We start from the raw sequence: 22,698 nt of genomic DNA, 5'->3' as shown, positions 1-22,698 counted from the left end.
CAACCTTGTTAGTTTAATGTAATGTATGAAATGCTCTTCCATGAGCACAATGTTCAGACATTGTTTATTTGAACTAACAAAACTCTGATGAAGAAATCAAATAAGAAAGTCCTGTAGCTCATTTTTTCTTTAAAAACAGCCAATCACTGGAAAAACACACATTAACAGAATCTATGCAGCCCCAGGGATGAGACATGCTGGGATCCACTCATGGCTGAGGGAGCAGGGCTCAGGCCTCATAGAGAGAGCAGGCCAGAGATTTAGCAAAATGACCTGGAGTTCAGGGCTGGGCTCTGTCCTCATGACCACAGTAAAAGCACTGACTGAGCACCTGCCCCCCTGCCTCTGTTACATACATGACCTCATTTAATCATCACAACAACTTTCCCAGGTGGGTTACTATTAGCTCCATTGTTCAGGTGAGGAAATTGAGGCTCAGCAAGGCAAGGTTGCTTTTCTAAGAGCACACAGCAAGTGATGGACCCCCTGCGTCTGGCACCCAGATCACCTAGCTCCTCACCTGGTGTTTCTCCCTCTACATTATATTAACTACAATGTAACAATTAGTATCTTAATCTTGGTACCTTACCTATATGATTTCATTTAATGATTATGAAGTACCATTATGTATTATTTTTATCCTCTAAACTTTCCTAAAGTTACAGAGCTAGGAGGTGGCAGGGACAGGGTAGGACTCCTGTCTATCTGCCTAAAACTGCAAAGCCCTCACTGTTTCCAGCAATATCCAGCTGCCTCTCCTTGTGCCAAGGGTGTTAGAAGAGCATATCCCCCATACAGCCTGCTCAGGATAAATGCATTTCATCACGACTGCTCTTCTCAGAAACATGCTACCGTCTAATAAACCTTAATCACCATGTCATAAAGTGCAGTGACTAATCCATTGAACTGTGATTATCACCCATAATATGTAGAGACATAAAAAGAGATTAATAACGAGGGTAGTCAAATAATACATACGACTGATGATTATCCACAACAAAGTAAGGAGTGAGTGGAACGTGTTTAACGAGAAAAGATAAGTCGATGCCAGATCTGAGCTGTCAGCTTAGTGCTCTCCCTACTCAGCCACTCACCCACTCTGCTGGTGACTTTGTCTTCCATGTTACTGGGTGATGTTTCTTTAAAATGTCTTGCTGTGCAAAGTATGCACTCCTGGTCCCTATTCAAACCCCATGAGAACTTCACAAACACTCCTAAATCTCACACGAAGCAGCTCTATATCCTGGACAGAGCCCTGGCTTGGAAGTGAGAAAAACTGGTCAAGGTTCGTTTCTGTCCTCAGCTAGATATGTGATCGTGAGTAAGTCACTTAATCTTTCTAAGGCTGAGTTCCTTCATTTAGAAAATGGGATTGGTGATACCCAAAATAAGGCTGACAAAATAAGGTTTGCTGGAAATTCAAATGCTTTTGTTTAAATAATACAGGATTAGCTGATTTAAAGTACCAATGTTATAAGGAAAATAATCTAACAAACGCAGTAAAGGTCTTGGCACATTTTGATGCTAGAGTTGGTGGGAGTTGGAACAGCCAAGCACCAGGAAAGAGTTCTGAGTCGAGACCAGGACTGAAAAGGGAGGCTCAGTGCAGGTCAAACCAGGAGGAGACTGGAGGCAACATCATACTGAAAGCTACACAAGTTGTAGCCCCCCTCCTTTAAAACTTAACTCCTGCAGTCACCAGAGGCAAGCCCTGAGCAGCATCTGCCTAAGTAAGCGTCTGTGACTTGCAGAGTGGCCGTCCTGGCCCACAGCTCTTGGAGAGCACTGGGTGGGGCACGTCTGGCAGCTCGAACAGCTGAGTCTTTCACTGAGTGTGAAGACAGCCTGATCCTTTAAAAAGGGTGGGCTTAACCCCTCCTCTAGGTCAATCTCAACAGTAATTTTCCAAATGCTGCATGATGCATTCACTGTTATGACCCCCTAAAGCTCTTGTTTTAGTTCTAGAACTAGTCTAAAACTATTTACCACTGGTTTTTTGAATCTCTGTGTGTCATACTTGCATTTCTACTTAGGGTAAGACTAACCTGTAAATCAAAGTCTGCCCTCGGGCGTGGTGGCTCACGCCTGTAATCCCAGCACTCTGGGAGGCCGAGGCGGGCGGATCACGAGGTCAGGAGATCGAGACCGTCCTGGCTAACACGGTGAAACCCCATCTCTACTAAAAATACAAAAAATTAGCTGGGCGTGGTGGCGGGCGCCTGTAGTCCCAGCTACTCAGGAGGCTGAGGCAGGAGAATGGCGTGAACCCGGGAGGCGGAGCTTGCAGTGAACTGAGATCGTGCCACCGCACTCCGCACTCCAGGCTGGGCGACAGAGCGAGATTCCGTCTCAAAAAAAAAAAAAAAAACCCCAAAACCAAAGTCTGCCCCTAAAACAGCCTTGAGTGTGGACAGACTGAATTGAGCGGCCTGGGTACCAGCAATAGTCAAAGCAGGGGTTCATAGAGCCCTCACCTATCCTGAAAGTGCCTCAGGACAATCTATCCTACTCTTTGGAAACACAAAGAATAATACAGCAACTTTTTTTAAAAAGAGAAAACTGGCTGCAGTTGTGGTGTCCTGGTGACTCACACAGCAAATTCAACTCCGTCTTTACCCAAATCCTTATTATTTCTTCTCCTGCAAGACACTCCTTAAAGAGAAAATATAAATATCTGTCTTCAAATTCAAGATGGTATAGCTTAAATGGGTTAGTGTTGCTATTGAAAATAGGAGGCCTCAGCCAGGCAGAGTGGCTCATACCTGTAATTCTAGCACTTTGAGAGGCCGAGGCGGGCTGATCACTTGAGGCCAGGAGATTGAGACCGGCCTGGCCAACATGGTGAAACCTGTCTCTACCAAAAATACAAAAAAATAGACTTCGTGGCTCATGCCTGTAATCCTGGCTACTCAGGAGGCTGAGGCACGAAAATCACTTGAACCCAGGAGGCAGAGGTTGTAGTGAGCCAAGACCATGCCACTGCACTCCAGCCTGGGTGACAGAGTGAGACCCTGTCTCAAAAAAGAAAGAAAATAGGAGGCTAGATTCATGCTCCAGCACTGTCAGCAAATAATAAGGTACTGTAGGAAGCTAGGTGCTGTTTTGAGCTCTTTTAATATATTATCTAATTTAGTGTTTTTCATCATCCAGGAATAGTTACTCTCCTCCCCACAAATAACAGAAGGAGAAAAGGAGGCTTAATGAGGTCAAGTAATCTGCCCAAAGTCCCAACAAACGCTCTCCTGTTACTAATGCTAACCTTCCATGACTCTCCAGGGCCAGAAGAAAATCCAGTGTGAGGGGTTAAAAAGTGAAATAGGCTTAGCTCACATAGAAAGTCCTTAGTGCATCTCCTAGCACATGTTAAATGTTCAACAAATGATATCTGGCATTAGCAATAGAAGGGCATTTGAAAGCCTTTAAAGAAACACACAGAATGCATGGATTTTATGGAATTGTGCACAGAGAAGCCCGTGGTGCTAGAAGATACTGTGTAGGACTGTCACCAGTGTGCCTAAAGTTGCTCATTATCTTGCCATTTCACATAAAATAAAACAGAAATGCAAATAAAAGCTACACAAATAATGAAACATATAAAAAAGAAAATTTTCCCTTTGACTCATCCAATTTTTCCTGGGAGTGATGCACCTTATGCTTAGATACACAATTCTCATTGTCAGAGTTGTTTACCCTTTGCTTTCCACAATCGGACCACAGTCAGACCACATCCAGGCCAGTGCTTGGTTTTGGAAATAAGACCTTGACCACAGCCCTTTGCCTTATTGGGAATGTGTTGCTCAGCTAAGTGGCTCAAAGTCCATGCTGCCACCTACAGAATGTGAGAACATTTTGGCAACTTATATATCTGACAAGAGACTCAAACAGGTACTATGGCTCCTGCCTGTAATCCCAGCTACTCAGGATGCTGAGGCAGAAGGATACTTTGAGCCTAGGAGTGTGAGGCTACAGTGAGATATGATCACACCACTGCACTCCAGCCTGGGTGACAGTGAGACCTTGTCTCAAAAAAAAAAAAAAAAAAAAAAGAAAAAAGAAAGAAAAAGAAAAAAGAGACTGTTTCTAGAATATACGAAGAACTCTTATAACTCAATAGTGAAAAGACAGATACCTCGATATAAAAATAAGCAAAGGATCTGAATATTTATTCAAAGAAGATATAAATGGCCAATAAGCACTTGAAAAGATGCTCAGCATCGTTAGCCATCAGAAGAATGCATATCAAAACTACAACAAGAACTACTTCACACCCACTAGGATGGCTATTATAAAGAAGACAGATAATAATGAGTGTTGGCCAGGATTTGGAGAGACTGGAATACTTACACACTGCTAACAGAAATGCAACACTGTGCAGTCTCTGGAAAAGTCTGGCAGTTTCCTCAAAAAGTTAAATGTAGAGTTTTTATATGAGCCAGCAATTGTACTACTAGGTATATACCTAAGAGAATTGAAAACATATATTCACACAAAAAATATGTATAGGAATGTCCATAGCAACATATTTGAAATAGCTAGAAAGCAGAAACAAACCAAATGCCTATCAGCTGATGACTGAATAAATAAAAGATGGTATATCCATATAATGAAATATTACTCAGCAGTGAAAAGGAATAAAGTACTGATAGCCGATACAACATGGACAAATCTTGAAAATGTCATGGTAAGCGGAAGAAGCCAGGCATAAAATACTACATGCTTTATGGTTCCCTTCATATGAACTGTCCAGAACAGGCAAATGTATATGGACAGAAAGTAGATGAGCAGTTGCTAGAGTTGAGGGATGGCAAGTGGGGGAAACGGTGAGCAACTGCTAATGGGTCCAGGGTTTCTTTTAGAAGTGATAAAATATCCTGAAATTATGGCGATGGTTGCTAAACTCTGTGAATATACCAAAACACAGCAAATTATACCTATTAGATGGATGAATTGTATGGTATGTGAATTATGTCTTAGTAAAGCTGTTGTTTTTTCAAATCTCACGCTTCCCAGGCAGCTGGAGTTTCTTCTAACTGGGCTGTGGAGTACATGACATGGAAGGCAATGTGGTTAAAGGCATGCATTTCAGAATCAGACTCCCCTGGGTTCCAATGCTGGCTCTGCCTTTTACTGTCTGTATAAACTTGGGCAACTCTGTGAACTTGTGAAAATATTTGTGATAATATAGTCTTTGTGACTTTGTGCAGATGAAATGAGATGATGCAGGTAAAGGGTTTATCACAGTATTCACTTTGCAAGTGCTTAAAAGGAAGCTACTGACTTCATCACCTACGTGACCTTGGAAAGTTTACTTATGAAGTAAGTCATTTACTCCGTTACATATTATTTCTGTCTTCTTCCATTTCTTGTGTTTCCACCACCAAATCAAGATAGGAATCAGAAGTTCGCATGCATTTATCTCTACTGACTTCAAAAGAAAAGGGTAAAAAAGTTGTCCTAGTTTAGGGATGCAAATGATTTAGCAGTGGCAGGACGCCCTGAGTGCGCATTACCAGGCTTTGGAGTTTATGTCATCAGGAATGGGGCGAAATGGTAGCTTTTGAGGCATAAAAGAGGAGCATAAGTTCTGTCCTATTAAAGAGATCAATTGTCCAGTGTGTCCAGTATTCTGTCTTCCACTCTGGCCAAGACAGATGCTTCAGAGAAGGCCATAAAATCCATTAACATACTTAATTACACACTCTTGTATCATGGGAGATACATTACTGTCCCAAACCCAGCCTGTCCTTGCCCTAAATATCCAACATCCATATCTTCAAGGTAGCTTCCAGATTTAAACTAATTAATCTCTCCTTCTCCAAGAGGCTGTTTCTTACCAGAGGGATGGGAGGGCTGGTTACCTGCTACCTGCCCCCATCTGTGAGCTACTGCGCTGATGCCTGATTGTCACCTTGTGCCTGTTTGACATTATGCTTACTGGGCATTTGGCACTCCTGCACCATCAATCATTTGTTGAAGACCAACTGTATGCCAGGAAAGGTGCCAGACATTGGGGCAAATGGAAGACTAGGATTTTGTTCCTTTATGAGAGGAACTCTAAGTCTACTAGGGTATATATAATTTTTCCTATATTATGATTACTTAAAAATGTGTTGGCCTCCCCTTTGAGATAGATACATCTGAAGATAATAATAATGTAAGGTATAACTATTGAAATTGCTCAGAACAGCAAAGTGACTTCTCAGAGGTCACTATGCAACACTTCCATTTTCATTTATCAGCCAGAAATTGAGTCCCATGGCTGGGTCTAGTTGTAAAGGGAGTGGGGAAATGTACTCATTTAATGGAGGGACAAGGTGCCTAGATATAAACTGAAGTTCTATCCTTAAGAAAAAAAGGAGAGAATGAATTTGGGGAGCCAATTAGCAATCTTCTCACAGAAGGCATCAAAGATTTTTAATAAGAGAGTGATAAATTTAGATCTGTGGTTTTGGGCACATCTGGTGGCCCCCAAAGCATCAGTAGTGTCAGGCCTGAGCCCAAGCCAAGCCATCACATCCCCTGTGACTTGCACGTATATGCCCAGATGGCCTGAAGTAACTGAAGAATCACAAAAGAAGCGAATATGCCCTGCCACACCTTAACTGATGACATTCCACCACAAAAGAAGTGTAAATGGCCGATCCTTGCCTTAAGTGATGACATTACCTTGCGAAAGTCTTTTTCCTGGCTCAAAAAGCTCCCCCACTGAGCACCTTGTGACCCCCAACTCCTGCCCACCAGAGAACAAACCCCCTTTGACTGTAATTTTCCTTTACCTGCCCAAATCTTATAAAACGGCCCCACCCCTATCTTCCTTCGCTGACTCTCTTTTCGGACTCAGCCCACCTGCACCCAGGTGAAATAAACAGCCATGTTGCTCACAGAAAGCCTGTTTGGTGGTCTCTTCACACGGACGCCCATGAAATTTGGTGCCGTGACTCGGATCGGGAGACCTCCCTTGGGAGATCAATCCCCTGATCTCCTGTTCTTTGCTCCGTGAAAAAGATCCACCTACGACCTCAGGTCCTCAGACCCACCAGCCCAAGGAACATCTCACCGATTTTAAATCCGGTAAGCGGCCTCTTCTTACTCTGTTCTCCAACCTCTCACTATCCCTCAACCACTTTCTCCTTTCCACTCTTCAATCTCTCCCTTCTCTTAATTTCCATTCCTTTCATTTTCTAGTAGAGACAAAGGAGGCACGTTTTATCCGTGGACCCAAAACTCCGGCGCCCGTCATGGACTGGGAAGGCAGCCTTCCCTTGGTGTTTAATCATTGCAGGGACGCCTGATTACTCACCCACGTTTCAGAGGTGTCAGACCACGCAGGGACGCCTGCCTTGGTCCTTCACCCTTAACGGCAAGTCCCGCTTTTCTGGGGAAGGGGCAAGTACCCCAATCCCTTCTCTCCTTGTCTCTACCCCTTCTCTGCTTTCCTGGGGCAGGGGCAAGTACCCCTCAACCCCTTCTCCTTCACCCTTAGCGGCAAGTCCTGCTTTTCCATTCCTCCTTCTTCCCCCTTAGACTGTGTTCTTAAGAACTTAAAACCTCTTCAACTCTCACCTGACATAAAATCTAAGCATCTTATTTTCTTCTGCAATGCCGCTTGATCCCAATACAAACTCGACAGTAGTTCCAAATAGCAGGAAAACGGCACTTTCAATTTTTCCATCCTACAAGATCTAAATAATTCTTGTTGTAAAATGGGCAAATGGTCTGAGGTGCCTGACATCCAGGCATTCTTTTACACATCAGTCCCTTCCTAGTCTCTGCCCAATGCAACTTGTCCCAAATCTTCCTCCTTTCCCTCCCGCCTGTCCCCTCAGTCCCAACCCCAAGAGGCGCCGAGTCTTTCTAATCTTCCTTTTTCTACAGACCCATCTGACATCTAGCTAGGTCCCAATTCTTCCTCAGCCTCTGCTCCTCCACCCTATAATCCTTTTATCACCTCCCCTCCTCACACCTGGTCCAGCTTACAGTTTTGTTCCGCGACTAGCCCTCCCCCACCTGCCCAGCAATTTCCTCTTAAAAAGGTGGCTGGAGCTAAAGGCATAGTCAAGGTTAATACTCCTTTTTCTTTATCCGACCTCTCCCAAATCAGTTAGCGTTTAGACTCTTTTTCATCAAATATAAAAAATCCAGCCCAGTTCATGACTCCTTTGGCAGCAACCCTGAGACGCTTTACAGCCCTAGACCCTAAAAGGTCAAAAGGCCGTCTTATTCTCAATATACATTTTATTACCCAATCTGCTCCCGACATTAAATAAAACTGCAAAAATTAGAATCTGGCCCTCAAACCCCACAACAGGACTTAATTAACCTCACCTTCAAGGTGTGCAATAATAGAAAAAAGTTGCAATTCCTTGCCTCCACTGTGAGACAAACCCCAGCCATATCTCCAGCACACAAGAACTTCCAAACGCCTGAACTGCAGCGGCTAGGCGTTCCTCCAGGCCTGCCTCCCCCAGGAGCTTGCTACAAGTGCCAGAAATCTGGCCACTGGGCCAAGGAATGCCCGCAGCCCGGGATTCCTCCTAAGCCATGTCCCATCTGTGTAGGACCCCACTGAAAATTAGACTGTTCAACTCACCTGGCAGCCACTCCCAGAGCCCCTGGGACTCTGGCCCAAGGCTCTCTGACTCCTTCCCAGATCTTCTCGGCTTAGCAGCTGAAGACTGACACCGCCCAATCGCCTCGGAAGCCTACAGGACCATCACAGACACTCTGGGTTAACTCTCACAGTGGAAGGTAACTCCGTCCCCTTCTTAATCAATATGAAGGCTACCCACTCCACATTACCTTCTTTTCAAGGGCCTGTTTCCGTTGCCTCCATAACTGTTGTAGGTATTGACGGCCAGGTTTCTAAACCTCTTAAAACTCCCCAACTCTGGTGCCAACTTAGACAATACTCTTTTAAGCACTCCTTTTTAGTATCCCCACCTGCCCAGTTCCCTTATTAGGCCGAGACACTTTAAATTATCTGCTTCCCTGACTATCCTAGGCTACAGCCACACCTTATTGCCACCTTTTCCCCCAGTTCAAAGCCTCCTTCACATCCTCCTCTTGTATCCCCCCACCTTAACCCACAAGTATAAGATACCTCTGCTCCTTCCTTGGTGACTGATCATGCACCCCTTACCATCTCATTAAAACCTAATCACCCTTACCCCACTCAACGCCAATATCCCATCCCACAGCACGCTTTAAAAAGATTAAAGCCTGTTATCACTCACCTGCTACAGCATGGCCTTTGAAAGCCTATAAACTCTCCTTACAATTCCCCCATTTTACCTGTCCTAATACCAGACAAGCCTTGCAAGTTAGTTCAGGATCTGCGCCTTATCAACCAAATCGTTTTGCCTATCCACCCTGTGGTGCCAAACTCATACACTCTCCTATCCTCAATACCTCCCTCTACAACCCATTATTCTGTTCTAGATCTCAAACACGCTTTCTTTACTATTCCTTTGCACCCTTAATCCCAGCCTCTCTTCGCTTTCACGTGGACTGACCCTGACACCCATCAAGCTCAGCAAATTACCCAGGCTCTACTGCCGCAAAGCTTCACAGACAGCCCCTATTACTTCAGTCAAGCCCAAATTTCTTCCTCATCTGTTACCTATCTCGGCATAATTCTCATAAAAACACACGTGCTCTCCCTGCCAATCGTGTCCAACTGATCTCTCAAACCCCAGCACCTTCTACAAAACAACAACTTCTTTCCTTCCTAGGCATGGTTAGCGTGGTCAGAATTCTTACACAAGAGCCAGGACCACACCCTGTAGCCTTTCTGTCCAAACAACTTGACCTTACTGTTTTAGCCTAGCCCTCATGTCTGTGTGCAGCGGCTGCTGCTGCTTTAATACTTTTAGAGGCCCTCAATATCACAAACTATGCCCAACTCACTCTCTACAGCTCTCATAATTTCCAAAATCTATTTTCTTCCTCATACCTGATGCATATACTTTCTGTTTCCCGGCTCCTTCAGCTATACTCGCTCTTTGTTGAGTCTCCCACAATTACCGTTGTTCCTGGCCCGGACTTCAATCTGGCCTCCCACATTATTCCGGATACCACACCTGACCCTCATGACTGCGTCTCTCTGATCCACCTGACGTTCACCCCATTTCCCCACATTTCCTTCTTCCCTGTTTCTCACCCTGATCACACTTGGTTTATTGATGGCAGTTCCACCAAGCCTAATCGCCACTCACCAGCAAAGGCAAGCTATGCTATAGTATCTTCCACATCTATTATTAAGGCTACCACTCTGCCTCCCTCCACTACCTCTCAGCAAGCCAAACTCACTGCCTTAACTCGAGCCCTCACTCTTGCAAAAGGACTACGTGTCAATATCTACACTGATTCTAAATATGCCTTTCATATTCTGCACCACCATGCGGTCATATGGGCTGAAAGAGGTTTCCTCACTACACAAGGGTCCTCCATCATTAATGCCTCTTTAATAAAAACTCTACTCAAGGCCGGTTTACTTCCAAAGGAAGTTGGGGTCGTTCACTGCAAAGGGCATCAAAAGGCCTCAGATCCCACTGCTCTAGGCAACGCTTATGCTGATAAGGCGGCTAGACAAACAGCTAGCTCTCCAACTTCTGTCCCTCACGGCCAGTTTTTCTCCTTCACTTCAGTCACTCCCAGCTACTCCCCCGCTGAAACTTCCACCTATCAATCTCTTCCCACACAAGGCAAATGGTTCTTAGACCAAGGAAAATATCTCCTTCCAGCCTCACAGGCCCATTCTATTCTGTTGTCATTTCACAACCTCTTCCATGTAGGTTACAAGCCGCTAGCCCGTCTCTTAGAACTTCTCATTTCCTTTCCATCGTGGAAATCTATCCTCAAAGAAATAACTTCTCAGTGTTCCATCTGCTATTCTACTACTCCTCATGGATTATTCAGGCCCCCTCCCTTCCCTACACATCAAGCTCGAGGATTTGCCCCCACGCAGGACTGGTAAATTAGCTTTACTCAACATGCCCCGAGTAAGATAACTAAAATACCTCTTAGTCTAGGTAGACACTTTCACTGGATAGGTACAGGCCTTTCCTACAGGGTCTGAGAAGGCCACCGCAGTCATTTCTTCCCTTCTGTCAGACATAATTCCTCAGTTTAGCCTTCCCACCTCTATACAGTCTGATAACAGACCAGCCTTTATTAGTCAAATCAGCCAAGCATTTTTTCAGGCTCTTAGTATTCAGTGACAGACTAATGGTCAAGCATTTTTTCAGGCTCTTAGTATTCAGTGACGGTTAATGGTCTATTAAAAACACACCTCACCAAGCTCAGCCACCAACTTAAAAAGGACTGGACAATACTTTTACCACTTTCGCTTCTCAGAATTTAGGCCTGTCCTCGGAATGCTACAAGGTACAACCCATTTAAGCTCCTGTATAGATGCTCCTTTTTATTAGGCCCCAGTCTCATTCTAGACATCAGACCAACTTAGACTGTGCCCCAAAAAACTTGTCATCCCTACTATCTTCTGTCTAGTCATACTCCTATTCACCATTCTCAACTACTCATACATGCCTTGGTCTTGTTTACACTGCCAGTTTACACTGTTTCTCGAAGCCATCACAGCTGATATCTCCTGGTGCTATCCCCAAACCACCACTCTAAACTCTTGAAGTAAATAAATAATCTTTGCTGGCAGGACTATGCTGAATCTCCTTAGGCACTCTCTAATCAGATGTCCTGGGTCCTCCCAATTCTTAGACCTTTTATACCTGTTTTTCTCCTCTTATTCCATTTAGTTTTTCAATTCATATAAAACCGTATCCAGGCCATCACCAATAATTCTACACGACAAATATTTCTTCTAACAACCCCACAATATCACCCCTTACCACAAAATCTTCCTTCAGCTTAATCTCTACCACTCAAGGTTCCTACGCCGCCCCTAATCCCGCTCGAAGCAGCCCTGAGACACATCTCCCATTCTCTCTCTCCATACCACCCCCTAAAAATTTTCGCCACCCCAACACTTCAACACTATTTTGTTTTATTTTTCTTATTAATATAAGAAGGCAGGAATGTCAGGCCTCTGAGCCCAAGCCAAGCCATCACATCCCCTGTGACTTGCACCTATATGCCCAGATGGCCTGAAGTAACTGAAGAATCACAAAAGAAGTGAATATGCCCTGCCACACCTTAACTGATGACATTCCACAACAAAGGAAGTGTAAATGGCTGGTCCTTGTCTTAAGCGATGACATTACCTTGCGAAAGTCTTTTTCCTGGCTCATCCTGGCTCAAAAACCTCCTCCACTGAGCACCTTGCGACCCCCACTCCTGCCCACCAGAGAACAAACCCCCTTTGACTGTAATTTTCCTTCACCTGCCCAAATCTTATAAAACGGCCCCACCCCTATCTCCCTTCACTGATTCTCTTTTCGGACTCAGCCCGCCTGCACCCAGGTGAAATAAACAGCTATGTTGCTCACACAAAGCCTGTTTGGTGGTCTCTTCACACGGACGCGCATGAAAAGTAGGTTAGGGTGTGGGGTAAGGAAAGGTAAGACAACAAGGGAAAGGGAGGGAAGCCGCAGCAAAACGTGATCAACTAAAAGCCAAAACATGATCATTGGTTTGAACAACTAAGAGGATATGAGGTGACCTTTGAGAAAGCTGCTTTACAAGAATGGTAAGCTAGACACAAAAACCTGTGATGAAAATCACCAATATGTTGTCCCTTTTGTTGATCAACGAACTAACAATGTATTGGGGAGAGAAACACACATCTGCCAATATCATTGCTGAAAAGAAATCATTGCATTAAGTGCTATAGTTAAAGCGTATAAACCCAACACTGAACACAAAGGAGGGAAGGATTGGGTCTGACCTGGAGAGCAACAGAGGAGAAAGTGCGAAATGAAAGGTACCCCAACAGACAAAGGGTCACACTTGGCCCCAGACGTCGTGCTTCTTCCTCAAGCGTGAAGGGAGTATTGCCAACACCAGATATGCAGTGTTATCTGTATTTGGAAACTGTTTATATTCGGGCCATTCACTTCATTCAGTCTGGCAATTTCATTCAATTAATCTGATTCATTTCTCAATTAATCTCATTCATTATTCTCTGTAAACTCCATGAGAGCGGAGAGTTTGTGTCTTCTTCATCGGTAGATCCCCCATGCCTACTGGCACTAGTAGTTGCCCTAAATTCACTTATCAAAGGCAGAAAGAATAACTGGGACTCTTCTCTCTTGCTTTTCACGATTTCCAGCAGGGCACAAAGGCCTACAGTCCCCACCTGAAAAAAACAGACTTGACTGGAGGCAGCGCCTCTTCCAAATACAACCCCAGCTGACGCAGATTAGCACAACCGCCTAAGCGGCGGAACTCTGGAGATTGCGGAACCTGGGATCCTCGGAAACTGAAGGCAACGGAACCTCGGGGCAATGGAATCCGGGAGCGGTGGAACCCGGAGACTGTAGAACTTGAATCCAGCGGAACCTGACAGCTGCGCCCAGGGGGCTACCCGGGCTCTGTTTGGAACGGAAGCACAGTGTCCGCCGCTTCCTGGTTGCTGGTCAGCGCCGAGGGCCTGGGCTGGCAGCCGGGATGTTGCCCTACACAGTGAACTTCAAGGTGTCGGCGCGCACCCTCACGGGGGCCCTCAACGCCCACAACAAGGCGGCGGTGGACTGGTGAGGGCGCTGGGCTTCCAGGTCGCCAGGATCGGCCAGGAATGTGTGAGGGGAAGGGGGAAGAACAAGAGGTTTCACCCCCTGGTTAGTTTGGCCTCGCTAAGACAGGGAGCTGCCCTCACACAATGAGATCGCTTTTAGTTGGTGGATTTTTGTTGTTACAAAAGTGATAATAGCCCCGTGTGGGAAATTCCCCCATGCAAATACATTTCCCCTCTTTCTTGCATATTTCTTTGCTGTTTTCTCTGCACCTCGCCCTTTTGCCATTCCATTCCCCTCTCTTTACCTCTCCTTCAGCCTCCATGCTTCTTTCTCTCCACCAATAATTCCCTGTGCACTTTCTCTTTCCCATCCTGTCTTTTCTTTTTCGTTCTCTTGTATTCCTGTTGTCCTTCAACAATGTGCCAGACCCTGTGCTAGGCGCCTGTTCTCTCACCTGTCCTTTTCACCTCTTTTCGGGCTCCTCCATCCTGTCTTCAACAGGTCGTCTTTATTACTCTATCCTTTCACTATAAATTACCACTGCAGCTCTGAAAACTACTCATTAGACAAATGTAAAGCAAAATTATGTGGCTGTGGGATGTTGTTAGGAGGACTGAAACGTCTTGTGCAGTGTTTGTCATTTTATTTAGTTGGAAGGACTGGGATTAGCCGCAGTATCCCCAGGCACATTATCGGATAAGCGAAAGATGTATGCCCACAAAAACAATCAGAGGGCACAAGTTCCTTTTTATGTCCTCGGGTCTCTATTTTCATATCTTTTAGAATTTTTTTTATCCGAATGAAAAGTGAATTTCAACAAGCATTTTAAGCTTAGCCAGATTTTTATTTAAATGGAATAATGATAAATACTGGCCTTTGGGTTTAAATGATTTTATTAATGGTGGTACATATGAATTAGACTTATCATTTATTTATGCATGGCAAGAAAGAAGTTGTCCTGCTTTGTTCTGTACTTAAAATTTAACATTACTGTTTTGCTAGGGGCTGGCAAGGTTTAATTGCTTATGGATGTCATTCACTTGTGGTAGTGATTGATTCCATTACTGCCCAAACTCTTCAAGTTTTAGAAAAGCATAAAGCTGATGTTGTCAAGGTAAGTAAAATCCCACTTTGACCCTAACATGTTGTCTAGTCTAAAGTTTAATACTGTGTATCACTAAGCTCTCATTAAGTCTTACGTGTAAGTGTTGAATAGCTTTTAAATATAACAATCTATTTGGGGTAGCCTAGAATTTTCATATATATAACTTAATGTCAATACAGGGTGAGTTATTAAATGCTAGTTGTTAGATCATTTTAAGGCAGATGAAAGACACCAGTTCTACCATTTACAAGACCACTCAGTCATTCCTTAGTTTTGAGCACTTAGCATGTGCTATGGATATGGAGATGAAAGCCCTCAGATAATTCTCCATCTTGTAAGGAAGACTCACAGCATGATAGTGTGATAAGTGAGACTTGCTTAACATGCTATGAGAAAACAGAGGAGCTGCATATTGCCTGGTTGTGAGGAGAGTCACAGAAGTCTTTGCAGTTTCCAGACTAGCAGACAGTAGTTAGTCAAGTAAAAAATTGACAAGGAGCATTGCAGGGAAAAGCAAGAATATACACAGAAGTAAGTAGCACGCCATAAAGATGGCTAAAGATGGGACACTTGTAGGAGTGAGAAAATAAGGGGCAGCCAGAGAGATTCAGCTGTCTGTCCTGAAAGTTTTATAAGATTACGAAGGAGTTTGGATTTTTTTTTTTTTTTTTTTTTTTTTTAGACGGAGTCTCGCTCTGTCGCCCAGGCTGGAGTGCAGTGGCACGATCTTGGCTCACTGCAAGCTCCACCTCCCGGGTTCACGCCATTCTCCTGCCTCAGCCTCCCGAGTAGCTGGGACTACAGGTGCCCACCACCACGCCCGGCTAATTTTTTGTATTTTTAGTAGAGACGGGGTTTCGCCATGTTAGCCAGGATGGTCTCGATCTCCTGACCTCGTGATCCACCCGCCTTGGCCTCCCAAAGTGCTGGGATTACAGGCGTGAGCCACCGCGCCCAGCAGGAGTTTGGATTTTTGAGTAGGAGATTGATGTGACCATATTTGCGTCTTAGAAAAACTCTGGCAGCAGTGGAGGATCTGCTGGAGAAATGCCAGACTGGAGGCAGTAAGATCATTTAGGCGATTTTTGCAGTAATTTTGGTGGGAAATTCTAAAGGCCTAAAATAGAGCTGGGGCATGGAGAAGTCATGTTTAAGAGCTGCAAAGAGGTAAACCTGATAGCCTTTATAGTGATCAGTATAAAGGAGAGTAAGAGAATAGAGTGACTCCAAGGTTTCTTTTGGTGTAATTGAATGACAGTGTTTCCAGTTATCAGAGGTAAGCATCTGTGAAGTCAGTGAATTTTTAAGTTTTCAACATGCAAAATCTGAGATGCCTGTAATATATTGCATTGTAGTGATCCGGGCTTTAGGAGAGAGGTCAGGATTAGACATAGAGATTTGGAGTCTTTTTCTTTTTTAAATAATAGCTTTATTGAGATACTCATACCATGAAATTTACTCACTTAAAATGCACAGTTCTATGGTTTTTAGTATATTCACAGTTAATGCAGCCACAATTACGATGAACTTTTTTACCTCAAAAAGAAACCCTATATCCACTAGCAGTCAATTCCATTTCCCCCATTTCCCTCATCCTTTGGCAACCACTGACCTACTTTGTGTGTCTGTAGACTGGCCCATTCTGGGCATTTTATATAAATTGAATCATATAATTTGTGGTCTGCTGTGCATGACTTCTTTCACTTAGCATAATGTTTTCATGGTGCATCTGTGTTGTAGCATATATCCATACTCTGTTACTGATGGATAATATTCCACTGTAAGGATGTATCACATTTATTTTATTGATGGACATTTGGATATTTTGCACTTTTTTTTTTTTTTTTTGAGACGGAGTCTTGCTCTGTCATCCAGGCTGGAGTGCAGTGGCGCGATCTCGGCTCACTGCAAGCTCCGCCTCCCGGGTTCACACCATTCTCCTGCCTCAGCCTCTCCGAGTAGCTGGGACTACAGGTGCCCGCCACCACGTTCGGCTAATTTTTTTTTGTATTTTTAATAGAGACGGGGTTTCACCGTGGTCTCGAGCTCCTGACCTCGTGATCCGCCCGCCTTAGCCTCCCAAAGTGCTGAAATTACAAGCATGAGCCACCGCACCCGGCTATTTTGTACCTTTTGCCTGTTACGAATAATGCTGCTTTGCACATTCATGTGCAAGTTTTGTGTGAACCTGTGTTTTCATTTCCCTTGAGTATATTTCTAGGGGTGGAATTACTGACTCATATGGTAACTCTGTTTAACTTTTTGAGGAACTGCTGGACTGTTTTCCAAATTAACATTCCCATTAGTAGTGTATGAGGAGTCCAATTTGTCCAAATCCTCACCAACGCTCGCTATTGTCTGTTCTTTGATTATAACCATCCTAATGGGTATGAATTGATTCTCATTGTGACTTTGGTTTGCATTTCCCTGATGGCTAAAGGTGTGGAGTATCTTTTCATGTGCTTGTTGGCCATTTGTATATCTTCTTTGGAGAAATGTCTATGCAGGTCCTTTGCCCATTTTAAAATTGTATTATTTATCTTTTTATAATTGAGTCATAAGATTTCTTTGTATACAGTAGTCCTCCTTTATCCAGAAGGGAAATGTTCCAAGACCCCAGTGGATGCCTGAAACCCTGGATAGTACTGAACCCTATATATATTGTGCTTTTTCTCATACATACTTACTTATGATAAAGTTTATAAGCTGAACCCTGTATATACTGTTTTGTCTCATACATACTTACCTATGATCAAGTTTATAAATTAGGCATAATAAGAGATTAACAATAATAACTAATAAGAATAAAGGAGAACAATTATAATAATACATCAGCATTACTACTCTTGCACTTTGGGGGCATTATAAAGTAAAATAAGGGTTACTTGAACACAGCACTGAGATATCACAACAGTTGATCTGATAATCAGTATGGCTACTGAGGGCAGGTGGTGTATACAGCATGGATGTTCTGGACAAAGGGATGATTTATGATTGAGGCAGGATGGAACAGGACAGTGGGAGATTTCATCATGCTATTCAGAAAAGCGCATAATTTATGAATTGTTTATTTCTAGAATTTTTCATGTCATATTTTTGGATTGATACATGATTTGCAAATATTTTCTCTCAATTTGTGGGTTGTCTTTTTACTTTCTTGGTGGTATCTTTTGGAGAACAAAACTTTTTCATTTTGATGTAGTCCAATTTATTATTTTGTATTGTTGTTGATTGTACTTTTTGTGCCATATCCAAGAAACCATTGCTTTCTCCAATATCAAGAAGATATATACCTTTGTTTTTTTCTAAGAATTTTAGAGCTTTAGCTTTTAATACATTTTAATTTTTATATATGATGTGAAATAGGGAAAAATACTATTAATTTTTGTTTATTGACCATATGCTGTAATCTAGCTAACTTCACTTAGTAGATCTATTTAATAGTAATTTTGGGTAAATTTTTTTTAAGTAGACAGTCATGTCACTGCAAGTGACTGCAGTTCAATGTTTTCACTGATAATCTGTGTGTCTTCTATTTTTCTTGCCATGTTGCATTGGCTAGGACCTCTACTACAATGAATGACAGTAGTGAGAGGATACTCTTGTCCTGTTCCTGAGCTTAGGGGGAAAGTATTCCGTCTTTCATCAAGTCTGATGTAAGGTATAGGGTGTTTTGGGAAAAATATATTTACCTTCTCTTTCCCTCTCTGTTTCCTTCCCCCTACACTGCCCCTTGGCATTTCTGGAGCTTTTATTTCTTTATGTAGGTCCAAGTTTCAGTCTGGTATTATATTCCCATCGACTGAAGAATTTACTGTAAGTTCTTGAAGTGCCTGTCTAATATTGGTTGATTCTCTTAGCTTTCATTTCTCTGAGAAAGTATTTCACCTTTGTTTTTGAAAGATAATTTTCAAAGGATATAGAATTCTGGGTTTATAATTTTTTTTTCTAGTAGTAGTTTACAAATATCATTCCATTGGCCAGGCATGGTGGCTCACACCTGTAATCTCAGCACTCTGGGAGGCCGAGGTGGATGGATCACCTGGGGTCAGGAGTTTGAGACTAGCCTGGCCAACAAGGCAAAACCTCATCTCTACTAAAAATACAAAAATTAGCCAGGCGTGGTGGTGCACACCTGTAATCCCAGCTACTTGGGAGGCTGAGGCAGGAGAACAGCTTGAACCTGGGAGGTGGAGGTTGCAGTGAGCTGAGATAGTGCCACTGCACTCCAGCCTGGGCAACAGAGTGAGACTCTGTCTCCAAAAAAAAAAAAAAATCACTCCACTATCTTCAAGCTTACATAGTTTCTGATGAAAAATTTTTGTTTTTGTTTCTCTGCATTATATCTTTTTTCCTCCGATTATCTTCAAGATTTCCTTAACCTTGGTTTTCAATAGTTTGATTATTAAAAATATGTACATATATACATGGCTTGGAGTTTACCTAAATGGAATTCAACATATACAAATATATATACATATACAAACATATATATACACATAGAGACAGTCAATTCTTGTTATTCATGGTAGCTATATTCTGTAAAGTTGTATACACTGAATTAGTGAATACTGAAACTTTGCTCCTAGTGGTTAGGTTCTTGTGAGGCTCTGGTCACAACATTTTCATCAACTGATCAATACATAACCTTGCTTTATATGTGTTTCTGTTTAAAGACATTATTTAATATGTCGGTTGATCCATTAACATTGAACTCATAGCCAACAACATGTGCCTGAGCAAAGATTATCACATATATGTATATATATATATATATGTATTTTTTGTAAGACACATCACAACTTCTCATACTTAGAAACAGTAGAAGCACTATGCTCGGGGACCTATTTAAACAGTGAAATCACCAGCAAAAAGAACAAAAATGTGAAAAATGTGGTACTAAATAAATCATGAGATGAACACTTGTTTTGCAATTGTAAAAGCTAAAGCAAGAATTCTTGTTTGACTTTAGCTGGGAACACACATGTATGTTCGGTGACATTTTTTTCACCGTTCTGTACTTGTCCACAAAAGCACTGCAAGTATTGATTTTGAGGTTGCAAATTTTAGTGAGTAGGTAAATTGACAAATACAGAATCTACGAATAACTAGAATTGACTGTGTACACATATATACACTATACATATTCTATTCATATACATTCTATACCTATGAACTTATACATATTCAAACATATACACATACAAATATGCATGCACACATACATATGCATATATACACGTACACACTTCATTTAAAAATTTTTGCCTGAGCAAAAGATCTATTACAGGAAAACCTTAAGGCCTATTCACGCTCACTTTCAGAAAACGTTGTTTCCATCTTTTTCATGAATACTGCTGCAATTGGTTGGCTTACTTTCCTACCTTAGCATTATATATGAGTGTATTTATATCTGTACACATATATAGATCGATATATACATTTATATGTATTTATAGATTTGTGGTATTTAAATCTACTTATTAAACAGAGCTTTGGACACTGTACTAAGTCTGAGAATAGAAATGCAAACAAAGACTACATGGTCTGCCCTATGGAACTTACAGTTGATGGACTCATGAATAGGCAAAAAGAATGTAAATAAAATAAGTACAAATTGTGTAGTAGTAAATGCTTTGAAGAAAATTAGCAGGATACTGAGAAGAGAGGGGTGGTAGTGACCAGGGAAGGCCTGACTCCTAGTGAGGACTATGAAATGTTTCCCTTACTCTGTCAGTATTCATTGTTCAAGAATTTAATCAGATTTGCCCTGGAGTTCTTGTGTTTTTTATTTTAAAAATTCTATTGTAATCATGTTGCTAGAGGCATGAAGCATTTTTTTTTAGAGAAAAACTTAATGTTTTGTGAAAGAGGGAGACTGCTAGAGTTTTTTGTTTGCCTTTGCCTTCTCCTAACCTTCCCTCTGCAAGGTTTTTGTGTTTCTAAGTTGTCTCCTTTTAGTTAGGAGACTAGAATACAGAAAAACATTCTGCTAAATATGATTTTAGGTATTTTGTCATAAATTACATTTTAGCAAAACTGATTTCCAAGGCATCCTGGGGTTTTAACCTAAATTTCCCAAAATATTAAGGCTGTGAATCATTTTTCATCATATCATTTTTCATCACAGGAGCATTGTGATGTGTTAAAAAAAAAACAATTTTTTAACTGCAGTTAAAAATATATACCAAAGTAGGCCGGGCGCGGTGGCTGACGCTTGTAATCCCAGCACTTTGGGAGGCCGAGGCGGGCGGATCACGAGGTCAGGAGATCGAGACCATGGTGAAACCCCGTCTCTACTAAAAATACAAAAAATTAGCCGGGCGTGGTGGCGGGCGCCTGTAGTCCCAGCTACTCGGAGAGGCTGAGGCAGGAGAATGGCGTGAACCCGGGAGGCGGAGCTTGCAGTGAGCCAAGACTGCGCCACTGCACTCCAGCCTGGGCCACAGAGCAAGACTCCGTCTCAAAAAAAAAATATATATATATATATACCAAAGTAACAAAAATGCTGCCTTAAAAATGAAAACCAGTTTTCTCTTTATTCTTGCTAAATATTTATGTAATATAAATGTAGTGTGGGTTCTGGTTGATGTTTTGTGAAAATTATGTTCCGTTTCATCCAGTGCAAGTATTTACTTGATCTGATTTCTTCTTGATACTAGGTTAAATGGGCCAGGGAAAACTATCACCATAACATTGGCTCACCATATTGCTTGCGCTTAGCTTCTGCCGATGTCAATGGGAAGATCATCGTCTGGGATGTAGCAGCAGGAGTAGCTCAGTGTGAGATCCAAGAGCATGCCAAGCCTATCCAGGGTGAGGAAAGTCTGCTCAGCTAAGTGTGTATATTGATACACTTACTCTTGGAGTGGTTTTTTGGTTTTGGGGGTTTTCCCCCATTCATTTAATTTTATCAATTCCAAGTTAGCTTTTGATTGTGTTTTGCCTATTCTACTGATCTACATCTAGCTTTCTTTCCTTATTAATACACTTCTAGGCATATTTCTTCAAATCTCAACGGATTTGTGCTTTGGCAAAACTCATTAATTGCAGTATCAGCCTCATTCAAGCATGATAAGAAAAATTAAATGTTACAATCTTGTAATCTAAGCTACAATATAAGGAAAATTGGTCACTGCTGTTAGGAACTAGCCATCAGTGCTTACTCTACATTAAGTAATTTGTTCATTATCAGAGATGAACAAAATTTTATTTTCATTTTCATATAGATTGCTTATTTGCTCATTTCATGTTACTGACCTAAAACCAGTACAGTATTCTTTTTTTTTTTGAGGCGGAGTCTCGCTCTGTCACCCAGGCTGGAGTACAGTGGCGCTATCTCTGCTCACTGCAAGCTCCGCCTCCCGGGTTCACGCCATTCTCCTGCCTCAGCCTCCGGAGTAGCTGGGACCACAGGCGCATACCACCATGCCCGGCTAATTTTTTGTATTTTTAGTAGAGACGGGGTTTCACCATGTTAGCCAGGATGGTCTCGATCTCCTGACTTCATGATCCGCCTGCCTCGGCCTCCCAAAATGCTGGGATTACAGGCATGAACCACTGCGCCCTGCCCAGTACAGTATTCTTTAGACTTAAGTCCTCTAGTGGCTCTCTTGACTGAATGAATTTTTTAAATGACTATTTAAAAAATATTTATTAAATACTTACTGTGTACTAGGTACTGAGCTAGATCTTTACATATTCTGTTTATTTTTTGAAAAACCATGAAAAACTGTAAAGTTCCATTAAGTAATTCCACAGAAACATTAGGAAAGTCTGACATCTTGATTGTGGCTAGGAGAGTTTCATATTGATTTTATAGTTTTAAGTAATGATTAGGGCAAATTGCCTTTTATTTTCTTTGAAGTAATATTTCAGATTACTTCAAAATTTTGACCTTGAGAGTTTAACCAGACAACTTATTTTTATATAAAATTAGTTTTT

General features: G+C 42.2%; 1 protein-coding gene and 1 long non-coding RNA gene across 3 annotated transcripts in view; one reads left to right on the top strand and one right to left on the bottom strand.

Moving 5' to 3' along the window:
• Positions 1–13,340, bottom strand: part of LOC116482669 (uncharacterized) — a 91,279-nt gene extending 77,939 nt beyond the window's left edge. The window contains exon 1 of the long non-coding RNA XR_004251950.2: positions 12,860–13,340. This is a non-coding gene — a long non-coding RNA (uncharacterized LOC116482669). The remainder of the gene's footprint in view (positions 1–12,859) is intronic.
• Positions 13,341–13,522: 182 nt separating this feature from the next.
• Positions 13,523–22,698, top strand: part of WDR11 (WD repeat domain 11) — a 62,951-nt gene continuing 53,775 nt past the window's right edge. The window contains exons 1-3 of one of the 2 annotated variants that reach the window (XM_058435950.1): positions 13,523–13,667; positions 14,652–14,763; positions 21,417–21,570. In XM_058435950.1, coding sequence (XP_058291933.1) covers positions 13,582–13,667; positions 14,652–14,763; positions 21,417–21,570 — 352 coding nt within the window. In that variant the 5' untranslated portion in view covers positions 13,523–13,581. Of the gene's footprint in view, positions 13,668–13,733; positions 13,752–14,651; positions 14,764–21,416; positions 21,571–22,698 lie in introns of those variants that run through there. The other variant, XM_058435951.1, reaches the window with a different exon arrangement.

This window comes from Hylobates moloch, unplaced genomic scaffold (assembly GCF_009828535.3).
Source record: "Hylobates moloch isolate HMO894 unplaced genomic scaffold, HMol_V3 SCAFFOLD_3, whole genome shotgun sequence".
NCBI lineage: Eukaryota > Metazoa > Chordata > Mammalia > Primates > Hylobatidae > Hylobates > Hylobates moloch.
This window is presented reverse-complemented; position numbering and strand designations above follow the sequence as displayed.